Source organism: Solanum pennellii, chromosome 3 (genome assembly GCF_001406875.1).
Source record: "Solanum pennellii chromosome 3, SPENNV200".
Taxonomy (NCBI): Eukaryota; Viridiplantae; Streptophyta; class Magnoliopsida; order Solanales; family Solanaceae; genus Solanum; species Solanum pennellii.
The window spans coordinates 73,002,932-73,016,822 of NC_028639.1; the positions used below are offsets into that span (position 1 = coordinate 73,002,932).

The 13,891-nt window shown below is 30.2% G+C and overlaps 2 protein-coding genes and 1 pseudogene across 2 annotated transcripts; all 3 read left to right on the forward strand.

The window, feature by feature from the left end:
* Window positions 1-161: 161 nt before the first annotated feature.
* On the forward strand, window positions 162-2,017 carry LOC107013656. Its single transcript, XM_015213518.1, has 3 exons — window positions 162-1,424; window positions 1,517-1,750; window positions 1,844-2,017. The coding sequence occupies exons 1-3, from the start codon at window positions 162-164 to the stop codon at window positions 2,015-2,017; spliced, it is 1,671 nt and encodes a 556-aa protein (XP_015069004.1).
* A 7,620-nt stretch (window positions 2,018-9,637) lies between these two features.
* Window positions 9,638-10,563, forward strand: LOC107014127 (mavicyanin). The gene is given in 3 exon segments (XM_015213987.2): window positions 9,638-9,670; window positions 9,673-9,892; window positions 9,985-10,563. Coding segments are annotated over 3 exon segments (573 nt in total). The 3' UTR covers window positions 10,305-10,563.
* A 441-nt stretch (window positions 10,564-11,004) lies between these two features.
* Window positions 11,005-12,536, forward strand: LOC107013658 (annotated as a pseudogene).
* Window positions 12,537-13,891: the final 1,355 nt, after the last annotated feature.

Here is a 13,891-nt window from a genome sequence, read left to right on the forward strand (position 1 = left end):
ATCGGTATTCAATTGTTTCACATAACGACATAATTATTATTTCCGTGTCTAAGGTATGATTTTATTTTATTTTTTGTCATCTAGATTCATTGAATCTTAGTTGGGGCAGGGTTAGGGTTATAAATTAAAATTTTCAGTTTTTTTTTTCTCAGGCTACCACCATGGCTGAACTCATACCCAATTCTCAAACAGATGAACAAATTGTTAAAAAACAAAGAATTTCTAATACAAATTCAGACGATCCAACATTCCAATTCCCCGATCATGTTCTCCATTTGATTTTTTCCTATCTTAAATCTCAAGACCTCTTCAATGTCCGCCTTGTTTCCAAGAATTGGCATCACAACACACCTTCATACTTTCCTCTCGAATTTGACGAATCAATCTTCTTTGAAAACACTCCAACTCCACCCTCTAACGTGATACAGGAATCACACAACAAGTTCTTGGAATGGATCTGTTCTTCTCTTGAAACTTCTCAATCTGAGTTAAAAAGGGCAGAGAAAAGGGTAATTCTGATTCAATTTGAGAGTTGTGAAAATATCAACGATCTGTTGGAATTGATCAATGAAATTGATTTTCATGAGGTATATTTGAGATTTAGGTATTCTAATTACTGGATTCCATTTATTTTTCAGTCGAAATGTCTTAGAGTTGTTCATCTAACTAGAGGTAGAATCGATAAACATTTGTTTGATGATGAAACGAATTTTGTTTGTTTGGAAGAAATAGAGTTAGATAGTGTCAATTTAAGTGGAGAAACTCTATCAAAGTTTATTAGTAAGTGCCCTAATATTAGAGAACTGAAACTGGTGAATTGCATAGTGTTAAGCTCTGTTGTGTTACCGAAACTAGATCGTTTGAAAAAGCTTTATGTGCAGTCGGTAAATTTTTATCCTGCTATTACCGATGTACAAGTTATTGCCCCGAGTTTACAAGTGTTCTATTTTAATCACTTCAATAGAAACAATGTTGTCGTTAATATGAATATTCGTGCTTGTAGAATGTTGCGGGAATTTCACTTGGTATGTCACACATTTCCAGTTGGTTTTGAACATGAACACTTCATTTCAGATTTTCCTCATCTTGAAAAACTGGTCCTTGGTCCTTGTGAGACATCTAAGCGTGTCAATATTTCGAGTCCATCACTTAAAAAATTAACCTTGATATACACACAATTGTATAATTATAATTCTTCAAGGAAAAGTGTTGTTTTGGTTCCAAATTTATGTTCTTTTCAATACGTCGGTACAACATTTAAATCTTTTTTAGCTCCGAGTGAAACTCAAAAGTTGTTGAAGACCATCAACATTTCTTTGGTTCCTCATGTTGAGAAGATCAATAGAGTTTGGTTCCTCCAATTGAGAAGTCATCTTACAAAACTCAAAAACCGTATTGAATTGGCCTTAACCATTCATGATCAGGTACATGAACATACTTAAGATCTGTTAACATATCACAGTTATTTTCATCGTACTAACTATAGACATCTTCTTACAATGCATGAATAATGAAGACAAGTTTTTCTGTACTGGGGAAACGAGGGCACAAATTGTGGAGCATATCAATTGGGAGAATTCCAACACAAGTTGTACCTCATATCGAACACTTAAAGCTAGACATAAGGTTCAAAGTTCCAGAAGAATCACATGGATGCTTGCTGAAATATATAATTGATAACTTACTTTGGATGTCTCATCCAAATGTATTGACTATATCAATGTCAACTAGTTTTGCTGCATTTGCACTTGTAATGTTCTCAAACATATATTTACATTGGTTTTCCATTTTCCTTCAAGGTTTTAAATATAAATTTTCTCATATCATTTGCTTATTTGCGCAGGAAATCTGCAACGAGTTTCTCATAAGCAGAAGGGAAGACAATTGTTGTGGAGATACCCAGAACAAGTGCTGGCGCCATTTCCTAAAGGATTTAAAGGTTAGGGAGCGAGTTACGAATGAAAACACAGAGATAAAGAAGTTCAATTTCATATTTACTTGGCAATTATCAAATTAGGTCACTCTCTTTTCTGTTGGCCAAATTGAGATACTTTGTAGTAAGACATATGTGTTTTGGAGTAAATGCAAATTATACTATATATTGTCTTAAGGCATGTGTATTGAGTAAATGCAAATTATACCATATACTTTACCTTATCTAGCTTCATTCTTTGTGTGAATAAATTTTTTTCTTCGAAGGTGTAGTCTATCTGAAAAAAGAGATGGATAGACACAACAAAAAGCTCTTTTTGTGCTTGAGATTAAGAAAAATATACTTGTATGTAACGTCCACAAAATATATATTCTTGATTTAGGCATAGAATAGTTTGTGAACCTTTTAAGTTGAACAGTGTTACTATTGATGATTTAGACGCAGAATGATTTGTGATCCCATTAAGTTTAACAGTGGTATTATTGAATCAAGGACACAGAATGGTTTGAGCCTTTGAGGGTAAGATTTATTTCTAGTCCAATTGAGAGACAACGTATTGTAATTTTAAAATTGTTTCTCCAATTTGTTTTCCATGTGAAAATCTTTTGATGTACTTGTCCTCTCGCCATGACAGATTCACATTTGCCTATGACAAGCATAGGCTTTTATCAGGTTTCTTAAGTTCCAGTTATGCTAGGATATATTAATGTACCATAGTGAGTGTACCTCTTGAAGTAAAAAAATCCCCTAGCAGATAGTAAACATCATTTTGGTTACTTATAATAATGTCGATCTTTTTTGATAGTTGTGAGGAAGCAGAAGAGGATTATGCTTCTATTGAAACAATGAATCCAACTTGGAAGCCTCTGAATAAACTTAGTGAGATTAAGGTTAGATTTGTGTACATTATATTCTTCTCAAATCTCACTTGTGAGATTATACAGTGTTGTTGTTGACTTTTTTTATTTTTACTAAGGCCAAACAACTTGAAATTTTGGTATACTTTCGTGTCTGACAATCAAAATACAATGTTTTGAGATGAGGAAAATCTGAACACAAGTCTTCATTGAGACCGACTGGAAACCTCCCACAATCCAAGTGAAATTCTCATAACATTGTACAAGCACAAATATCCATGTAAACTGCATTGTTGTTGCAATTAGTAGGGTAAACAAAGTGAAATAGTTTTAAATTTGGAGCAATAACTCGTATGCTTCTCATATATATATAATCATAATGATTCACATAAAGCTTCTCCAAATTGTCTAAATTAGACAAAACTATAAACATCTCTGGCATTTTATAGTTCCTCAAATATTGTCTCTCACAATTGACCAATCTCATCTAATACAAGGGTACTTACTAATAAGCCTTGACAAAGATTCTCCATAAAACCAAACAACCTCCAATTCAACTCTTGTAAAAAAAAATTTTTGCTTCACCATTGAGCACATATTCATCAAGTGTGCAACAACTTAAATGAAGAAGACTTAAAACATGTGGACTGAAAAATATGAGGCAAAAAGTAAAGAGAATTATTTAACTTCAAATACACCTCATGGAAATTATTTTCATCTATCAATTCCATAAGATTTTTAAAATTAATCACATTATGATGAAAAGAAACAAATCGAATACTTAATATTCGTTTCTCAGCCTTAATTGACATACTTTTTGATGTCTCAAGAGAGTCAAAGATCCAATCTGAGAATTTCATGTTACGTTTATTTTCTAATAAGAAAATAGACTCATCGAAAGACAAGAGAGATGGGGTGTTACGATACCAACGTTTGGTAACAAGACAGGCATTAACAATATCGTGAAAACTTATGTAGGAAAATATCGAATGTAAAATATGATTCGACAATCGTAACGTTGGATAGACAGGAAAATCAGACAGCTATTATGGGGAATTGAAACAACACAAATCATATAAATCTAACTTTGGCCCAATTTATTCATATTTTCTCAACAACTATATACAAGTACAATGTAAGTAACTCTTTATTTTTAGGAAAAATTACGTGGATAAGCAAATTTATACTATTTAATTACGCATTGTAGCTATAGTTTGCTATAATTACCACTCGCGACTAACATTATACATTAATTACGTGGGCTGAGTTCAAGTTTGTATAATTAGTCATGTTTGTATTTGTATAATTCGTCAGGATAGACAAATAAATATGTATAATATATAATTTTTTAGAAAACGTTTTTGATTTGGTTTGAGTAACCTAAACAAGATAACCTAACTAAATTAAATTAAACTCTAGCACTTACCTTTATTTATTGTCCAGCTTATTATTATTAGCTCTACCCAACAAAATCTTTATTTAAAATATTTTTTAAAAGACGTTGCAACCGATTTATTTTTGGGCAACTTTTACATATAGCAAACACAATATTCATATTTGTATGTTATAGCAAAGTTTGCATAATTGCGCTTCATAGCAAACATGCATATGTATAATTCACTATAAATATACAATTGAATCGAATTGTATAAATGAATTGTATAAAACGAGAAAGAGAGAAATTATATACAATTTGAATTTGTATAAAACGAGAAAGAGACAAAGGCAAAAGAGACTTGGGCAGCAAAATATTTGTATTGTATTATAATTATAAGTGTATAGGACGACTATATACAATTCGAATTTGTATAAAATGAAAAGGAGAGAAACGCAAAGGAGACTTGGACAGGGAATATACAATTGAATCGAATTGTATAAAACAAGAAAGAGAGAAATTATATACAATTTGAATTTGTATAAAACGAGAAAGAGACAAAGGCAAAAGAGACTTGGGCAGGGGAGTATTTTTATTGTATAATTATAAGTGTATAGGACGAAAATATATGTATTTGCATGTATATATACAATATTCTCTCACTTTATACAAACAGAAACGCAATTTCTATATTTCGTTTCTGTTTGTATAAGCAAGAGAGGCGAGGGTGGCGAGCGAGATTCGGGAGAGTGGATAGCGAGATCTGGGAGAGAGGAGAGAGCAGAGAGGAAAACGAAAATATATGTATTTATACAATTTTCTCTCACTTTATACGAACAAACACATTTTATACATTTGTGTTTGTAAAAAAAGCGAGAGAGACGGGCGAGACTGCCATCAAATGAGAGTGGTGAGCGAGATTTCACCAAGGAGAGTGGCGAAAATAATTGTAGTTTGCTATAGGGTACAATTAAATCAAAGTATATTTATATCATTTAATTTGAATTAATAGTTTGCTATTATTTATAATTTTCTCTTTATTTTTTCGAACAATGAAAAATTCAAATTCAAATTGGATTGACTCGGCCTGTTTTATTTCATTAATGGATATCGGGCCATTGTCAAAGGGGCCTAAAACTGATTGTTAAAGTATTGGAACCAGCCCCACCTAATCTACTATTGGGCCTTATACTAGTGGTGCAGCCCAACTGGTTAATGTTGTTGGGGTATTGGTGGTTTCAGGAAAATTAGTAAAGTAGTCAAAAGTTCTAATATAATTAGCGAAAACATCTACAATATGAAATAACTATTAAAAATGTCATTATCTCATTATTTTGATAAATATAATGTATCTTAATATAATTGATTTATGATCTTTTTATTTTTCAAATCAATTATCTAGTTCGACTTTACTACCAATTAAAAGTAAAAATAAAAAGACTCACATTCCAATATTCTCTCTAGTTTTTTATCTCAAATCTCTCCACTCTCTACTGTTTCCGCCATTTTTATCTCCTTAATATTTGATTGCTCTCTCTTACGTCTTATTATGGTCAGACCTGCTCTACAACGAGCACAACTTCTCTACTTATTAGGTTCGGGTGGTTTCCTCGTCGAGTTTTAGATCTCCGCCGTCACTTTGTGGATGGTTTCGAAAAGACTCTTCTTGAATACATGAAACTTGATGAATCAATTGTCGAATCAAAGTTCTTAATTATCCATCAGTTTCAATTCTAAAGAACCAAAATACATATTCATTATTTAGGTATTCATCCTAATTGTATATGTAAAACAAAATTTTAATTTATTTTGTATTTAGTATACCACTTGTATACTAAATAGCTTGTATTTAGATTTGATTTCGTATTCGTCATAATGGTATACCATCAAGTTTTGTATTTATATTTGATTTTGTATTCATTCTCAATTCTAAATAACTAAAAATACAATTTATTTATGTTATCTATGTATTCCGTCTAATTGCATCAATAAAACAAATTTTGTATTTTATTTTACTCATTTTGTATTTTTAAAATCACTTTGTGTACTAGATAGTTTATATTTAGTTTTGACGTTGTATTCATTTTCAATTCTGAATAATCGAAATACAGTTTATTTACATATTTAATGTATAAGTATTCATACTAATTACTCAGTAAAATAGATTTGTATTTTGTTTGACTCATTTTGTATTTTCAATATCACTTTGTATATCAACTAGTTTGTATTACATTTAAATTTGTATTCGTCCTAATGATATACAATCAGGTTTTGAATTGTATGGTTTAACTTTTTAATTGAAATGAGTATTTATCGTGCTCAGATTATAAAAGGAAGTTCATTAAAATTTTAAATAAACAAAATCATATTTGGTGAAGTTCATGCGAATACACAAAATCGTACTTAAAGTTCATCCGAATACGTTTCAAATAAAATTATATTTTAAAATTTTCAAATAAGTAAGGATCAAATAACTTGATGATGTTTGTTAAAAAGATGAAATGTGTTATCTTTTCTTTATATTATAAAAATAATAAATGAAATAAATATATAACTATATTTTTAACATAATCAACAAAGTTTTATGAGTAAAATTCTGTGACTTATCTATTCTTGATACTATGAAAGTACTAAATAAAATATATATATATATTTTTAATATAGTGGACAAGTAAAATTAAACAGAAGGTCTGCTATTGGTGATTGCATTTTATGCCTTATTTTATCATATCTTTCTATTGAGGTACCGAGAAAACATTTTTTCAAGTATTCAACAATATAATGTTTGTTTAAAAGATAAAATATTTTGATCTAATAAAAAAATGTGTCGAGTAAAGATTATCAAACATGTTAAAGGGAAGCTTTCACATAGTCACTTTTAAAAATAACTAATTACTCTTCATAGCTATAGTTTGATAACTACAATTTGTAGCTACATGTTACATGGAGGGGAGAAGCGAACAAGACTGGGAGAGAGAGAGACGAGAGAGAGGGGGAAAAGAGTGGGGAAATGTGAATTGTATATATATATTGGTTAGATAATTTTATATTATACATATGTATTTGTATATTTGGAAAGATATATTGCGAGAGCGAGGAGAGAGGCGAGCAAGACTGGAAGACGGAGGAGAGAAGCGAGCGAGATCAAGAGAGGTAGCAAAGAATGGGAGAGAGGTGAATTGTATATGTATATAATTGTATATTTTACATATACATTTGTATATAGGGCGAGCAAGATTGAGAGAGGGAGGAGAGAGGCGAGCGAGAGAGGGCAGAGAGTGCGACAGAGATGAATTGTATATGTATATAGGTTAAATAAGTGTATATTATACATATGTATTTTTATATTTTGGCAAATTATACATATACTAACATGACTAATTATATAAATTCGAAGTCAGCCCACGTAATTAATGTATAATGTTAGTCGCGAGTGGTAAGTATAGCAACTATAGCTATGATGAGTAATTAAATAGTATAAATTTGATTTGTTGCGTAATTTTTTCATGTTAAATTAGGTCTTAGATCTAACTCACACCTAGAGTTGTCAATATGTACTAGGCCCGTTGGGCCGGTGTGATCTAACCCGTGATTTGATAGGGTTGAGCTACGATTTTTTGAGTCATTTTAAGAAAAGGGAGTTAGCTCAAATAGAGGAAATTGCCCAATAATTGTATAGAATGACAAACTAATAATATAAAATAAATATAGTAGCTACCGTTTAATTTATTTATATTCCATAGCTAACTGTTTGTCAGTCCCTCTCTCCCTCATATTCTCGCTCGCTTCCTGTCGCTCACCTCTCTCGCTTTATACAATAGAAATGTATAAATTGTGTTTCTAATTGTATAAAGCGAGAGGAAATTGTATATACACATGCAAATACATATATCTTCGTCTTATACACTTATAATTATACAATACAAATATTTCCCTGCCCAAGTCTCTTTTGTCTTTCTTTCTTTTCTCGTTTTATACAAATTCAAATTGTATATAATTTCTCTCTTTCTCGTTTTATACAATTCGATTCAATTGAATATTCCCTACCCACGTCTTTTGCTTTACTCGTTTTATATAAATTCAAATTGTATATATAATTTCTCTCATTCTCGTTTTATACAATTCGCTTCAAATTATATATGTATAACAATTTATACATATATATGTTATGGAAACTTTGCTATAATATACAAATATGAATTTTATATTTGCTATATGTGAAAGTTGTCCTTCTTATATAGAATTCACCCGTCTCATTAACCACCGAAACTTTTTTTCATGTGTCAACAACATTAAATTTCATTTAAAAAGACATGAGATCACAATTTTTTTCATGTGTCAACAATATTGTTTGACTTTTTATTGAACACAAGAATGTTTCATGTCGTTTAATTTTATTTAGTTTATTTTTATACTAAATATTATATAAGACAATGAAATAAAAGAAAAAATTTTGGTAAACATTCGAGTGGTTAAGTTTTGATCCGCTTTTTAATTCATTTTATGTTGATTCACTTTTTAATTTATTTCAGCTAAGTAATTGTTGGGCAAGTCAGTAACAATATCTTTATTAATTCAATCAATTTTGATTAACTCAAATTTATCAATTTATTAATAACTCGGTTATTTTAATTCATCCAAATTCAACACGAACCTATGAATTTGATATCCCTAACCATAATTCTCACTTGACCTTTTCCAAATTAGAATCGTGTTGAACTATTGATGATTGACTATTTACGCTAAAAATAATTTTTTGATTCAAAATCAGAATTTATATCTAAAAAATTCAGAATAGATAATCCTATTTCATATTACGAGAATAAAAATTTCATGCTTTTAAGTATAAATTTCATTATATCATTTTAGCTAATACCGCAAGCTCACAATCAAACACGTAACAAGTATAATTAATTCCAAATTTTATGCTTAGTATTAATCCATTAAGAAAACGGTCACTTAATAGTCCTTCAATTTTGAACTGCTTCCAATTATTTCGTTGTGCCGAAATCACGATGCATATTAATACTTGTTGGAGTAATATAATTATCACTTTCTAGAAGCAAAATGAATAATGTAAAACTGAAGGTTTAAAAAAAAAAAACAGATTTTGCGGAAAATATGTATTAAAAAATTCATTAAATATATATAAAAATCAAATTATTATCCTTAACATAGTCAATATAAAAATTCAAAATCCATAAAATTAAAATCTCAGCTTCATGCCTATGTGAATAACCTTACTAGCTAGATAATGACCAGTTTAAATTAATTTTAATTTTCAGCAATTACTAGAAATTAAAAATGACGTTTGAAAAACAGTAATACCGAGTCAAATGAAGAACGTTATTTTAATTATATATTATTTTGCTAACTTCCTACCCCCATTAACTAATTCCACAAGTCATGCACCCAAAAATCCTCCCCAAATAACTCAAAAAACATAACTACTTCTCCTTTTTAAACACTCAAATGAGCCATAATTCACATCTCAAACTCACAATTCACACACACACAAAAAAAAAAACAAAAGAACTTTTAAGTCTTCCATCATGACTTCCTCTAAAGCATTTCTATACTTAGTCTTCTTCTCTTCTTTTCATTTCTTCACTGTTTTTTCAACTCAATTTACTGTTGGTGGTGAGAAAGGATGGATCATCCCTAAAGATGATCAACTATACAATGAATGGGCTGCCAAAAATAGGTTCAAGGTTAACGACACTTTAAGTAAGTAGTCGTACTCTGTCTATTCGTTATAAAATTATATTATATTAATACTGTCAGTGTATATAAATTAACTCGATCGCGTTTACATGTAGCGTTTGCGTACAAAAAGGACTCGGTGTTGGCTGTAACGCAAGAGGAGTACGAGAAGTGCAAATCGGTGCACCCGATTTATTTTTCAAACAATGGAAAATCCGAATTCAAATTGGATCGACCCGGCCTGTTTTATTTCATTAGTGGAGTATCGGGTCATTGTGAAAGGGGCCTAAAAATGATTGTTAAAGTATTGGAACCAGCAAGCCCACCTAATCAAGTTGCAGATCATACTACTGGGCCTTCTACTAGTGGTGCAGCCCAATTGATTAATGTGGTTGGGGTTTTGGTGGTTTCATTATTTGGAGCTATTTTTATTTAGTTTATTATAAATTCTGAAAAAAATATATTTGTTTTGGTGTTTAGGGTTTATGTTTAGGTAGTGTTATGATAGGTTGGGGGGAGGTGGGGGTGGGGTAGCTAGGTTTTTTGAAATTATTATGATTAATTGTTTGGATCTTACTTGTTATTTTTGTTTTTGAAATAATTCGTTTTTTATGTAATTTTAGTCTTTCTCTAGTTTATATGTGTGGGAGTTACTATGCAATTAAAAGAATATTTGTATGGTTATGTCTGATTATACAGTGTATTAAAAGGCAAAACGGGGACGTAACACAAATCGTCTTTGCTTAATACAGATAAAGGTTTAAAATTTTAATTTACAACATAGTAAAATAATATAAAATACAAAAAGTTATAGAAATACATCAATAGTTTGAAATAATTACAAACATGATTAAGGAAATTCATAGAAAATAAAATGTCTGACATGATTATAATAATCTAATATTTTAACTTATCATATTATACTTCATGAATAAAAATAAAATTACTTTCATATATAAATAAATTATAATAATTTGAAGGCTTATGTCAACTTTGACCTTGATTGAGCCACCTATATCGCAGTTGAAACACCTAAAGGATAATTTGGTGTCATTCTGATCAATAATGGAAGCAATCGTTCCTATCGTCGTAAAATAATAACACCTAGCTTTGTTCATTCACAAAGACTCGATTCTATGTCCAAACATCACAAGTTTTTGGAATGAATCCATTCTTCTCTCAAAAACTCTCAATCTGAGTTAAACAAAGCGGAGAAAAGGGTAATTCGTGTTCAATTTAAGTAGTATCAAAATATCAAAGATTTATTAGAATTGATCAGCAGAATTGATTTCCATGAGTTATAATTTGAAATTTAGGTATCCTATAGTGTCAAATTGTTCAATATTTTTTCAGTGGTGAAGCAAATTTTACTTCTTTGGAAGAAGTTGAATTGAATAGAGTTAATTTAGGTGGAGAAACTCTGCCAAAGTTTATTAGTAAGTGCCTTAATATTACAGAACTGAGATTGGTGAATTACAATTAGCTAAGGTGTGTAGTGTTACCTAACGTAAATAGTTTGAAAAAGTTTTATGTGCATACGACAAATTCTTATCCTTGTATTACAGATGTAAAAGTTATTACCTTGAATTAACAAGTGATTCATTTTGTTCACTATAATAACAATAATGTTGTTAATATGGATGTCCGTGCTTGCATAATGTTGCGAGAATTTCACTTAGAATGTAACATGTTTCCTATGGATCTGGATCAAGAAAACTTCATTTTTGATTTTCCTCATCTTGAGAATAATCCTTGGCCCTTGTGAGACACTCCAAGCGTTACAAAATATTGAGTTCATCACTTAGAAAACTAAACTTAATGTTCACACAACTATATAATTATAATTATCAATGAGAAGTGTAGTTTCAGTTCCCAAATTTATCTTATTTCCATTATGTTGGTAGAACATTTAATCATCGTTAGCTCCAAGTGAAACTCTATCGTTTGCTTCCATCAACATTTCTTTGGTTCCTCATGTTGAGAAGATCAATAGAGCTTGGTTCCTCCAATTGAGAAGTCATCTTACAAAAATTAACTACCGTATTGGATTGTTGGCCTTAATCATTTGTGATCAGGTACATGAACATCCTTGATATTTTAACATATATCACAATTTCCAATCGTACTAACTAGTCATCTTCTTACCATGCATGAATGATGAAAACAATTTTTTATGAATTGACCAAATGAAGACATAAATTCTGGAGCATACCAATTGGACGAATTCCAACACAAGCGATACCTCATATTGAACTCTTAAAGCTAGATATAAGGCTCAATGTTCCACAGGAATCTCATGGATGCTTACTGAAATATACAATTGATAACTTATGTTGGATGTCTCATCCGAATTCATTGACTCTAGAAATGCCAGCTAGTTATGTTGCATTTACACTTGTAATGATCTCAAACATTAGTATATGATTTTTGGTTTTCCATTCTATCTTAGAGGTTTTAAATCTGAATTTCTCTTATCATTTGCACAGAAAATGTGTAATATTTTTTGATCAGCAAAAATGAAGACAACTATTGTGCAAATACTCAGAACAAGTGCTGGCGCTATTTCCTAAAATTTTTTATAGTTAGCGAAATAGATACTAACGACAAGAAACAGGCAAAAAATTTTAATTTCGTACTTGGAAATTATAATGTTAGGTCACAATTATAATGTTAGGTCGCTCTCTTTTCTGTTTGCTTAAAGGATTTCGTTACAAATCTTTTAAGTTTAACAATGGTTGTGGTACTAGTGAATTTCAATCACAGAGATTAGTTTGAGTCTTTGAGGATAAAATATATTTCTGGTCCAATTAAGAGACAAAGTGATGTGATTATTTTTTTGTTTCTCCAATTTTCTCACCCTGTGAAAATTTTATAATGTACGTGTTCCCTAGCCAGAGTTTGTATAATTCGATTCATACAGTTTCTGAATTTATATATACTTAGCCTAGTTTGTATACAATTATCGTGTAAATACAATTGATTTGTATCATCATGAAAAATTTATTTCATTAGCGGAGTTTTGGGCCATTGTGAAATGGGACCCAAAAAGATTGTTAATGCATTGGAACGAGCAAGTCCACCTCATCGAGTTGCAGATCACACTACTGAGCCTTCTACTAGTGGTGCAGCTCAGTTGGTTAATGTTAACGGGGTGTATACTATACCTAATCACGAATGGTTAAACATAAATATATTATGAAATCACGATAAAAACATAATTTATGTCTTAAAATCTTTAGTAAATGTAGAAGGCCATATCATACTATAAGCATGGTCGGCAAAATCAAGGTAAAAACATAATGAAAAGGAAACTTTATCTGTAAAATGAAGTAAATCGATTTGTTTATTTTAGATGCAATTAAAGGGTACCAAATAAGTTATACGAGGAAAAAAATTTAACATGACATGCCTGAGAAACAGTTTCTGCTAAAAAACTAATTCTAGTTAGAGTTATGAATAAAAATGCTTCACATTTAGGGGTGTGAATTCGCTCTTTCGATTCGGTTTTATACTATTCGGTTTGGGTATTTGATTTTGAAGAAGTGTAACCCAATTCGAACCAAAATAAATTTGGTTCGGTTTGATTTTTCTCTTTTTGGTTTGGGTTTTTCGGTTTGGCTAATCGTTTATGTCAATAAATAGAAACATAATTTTTAAACGTAAAACACAATACTTAAAAGTATATCAATAATAGATGTCCAAACATACGAAAATAACCAAACCAAAAAACCAAACAAAGTAAATTGTAAATCCAAAACCAAACCAAGAATCCAAAAAATCAATCCAAACTAGAATTCGGTTGATTTCGGTTTAATCCAAATAGTGCACACCCCTATCCACATTAATATTGTCCACTTAGTTTGTTTACCATTTTATTTCTATTAATTATAAAGTGGATAAATTAAAAATTTAAGATTTTTAAAAACTTCTACCTTTTTCAAAATAATTAATTGGGGGTATAATAGTTATTTTTTTCTTGATTAGTCAAAATAGACGAGTAACTTGAGATAACTATAAAATGAA

Bases quoted from the DNA above. Each gene is read 5' to 3' on its own strand.
- LOC107013656 (XM_015213518.1), top strand. From the start codon at position 162: ATGGCTGAACTCATACCCAATTCTCAAACAGATGAACAAATTGTTAAA. The intron at 1,425-1,516 runs GTACATGAACAT...TGAATAATGAAG, and splicing joins CCTTAACCATTCATGATCAG to ACAAGTTTTTCTGTACTGGG. The intron at 1,751-1,843 runs GTAATGTTCTCA...TTATTTGCGCAG, and splicing joins GTTTTGCTGCATTTGCACTT to GAAATCTGCAACGAGTTTCT.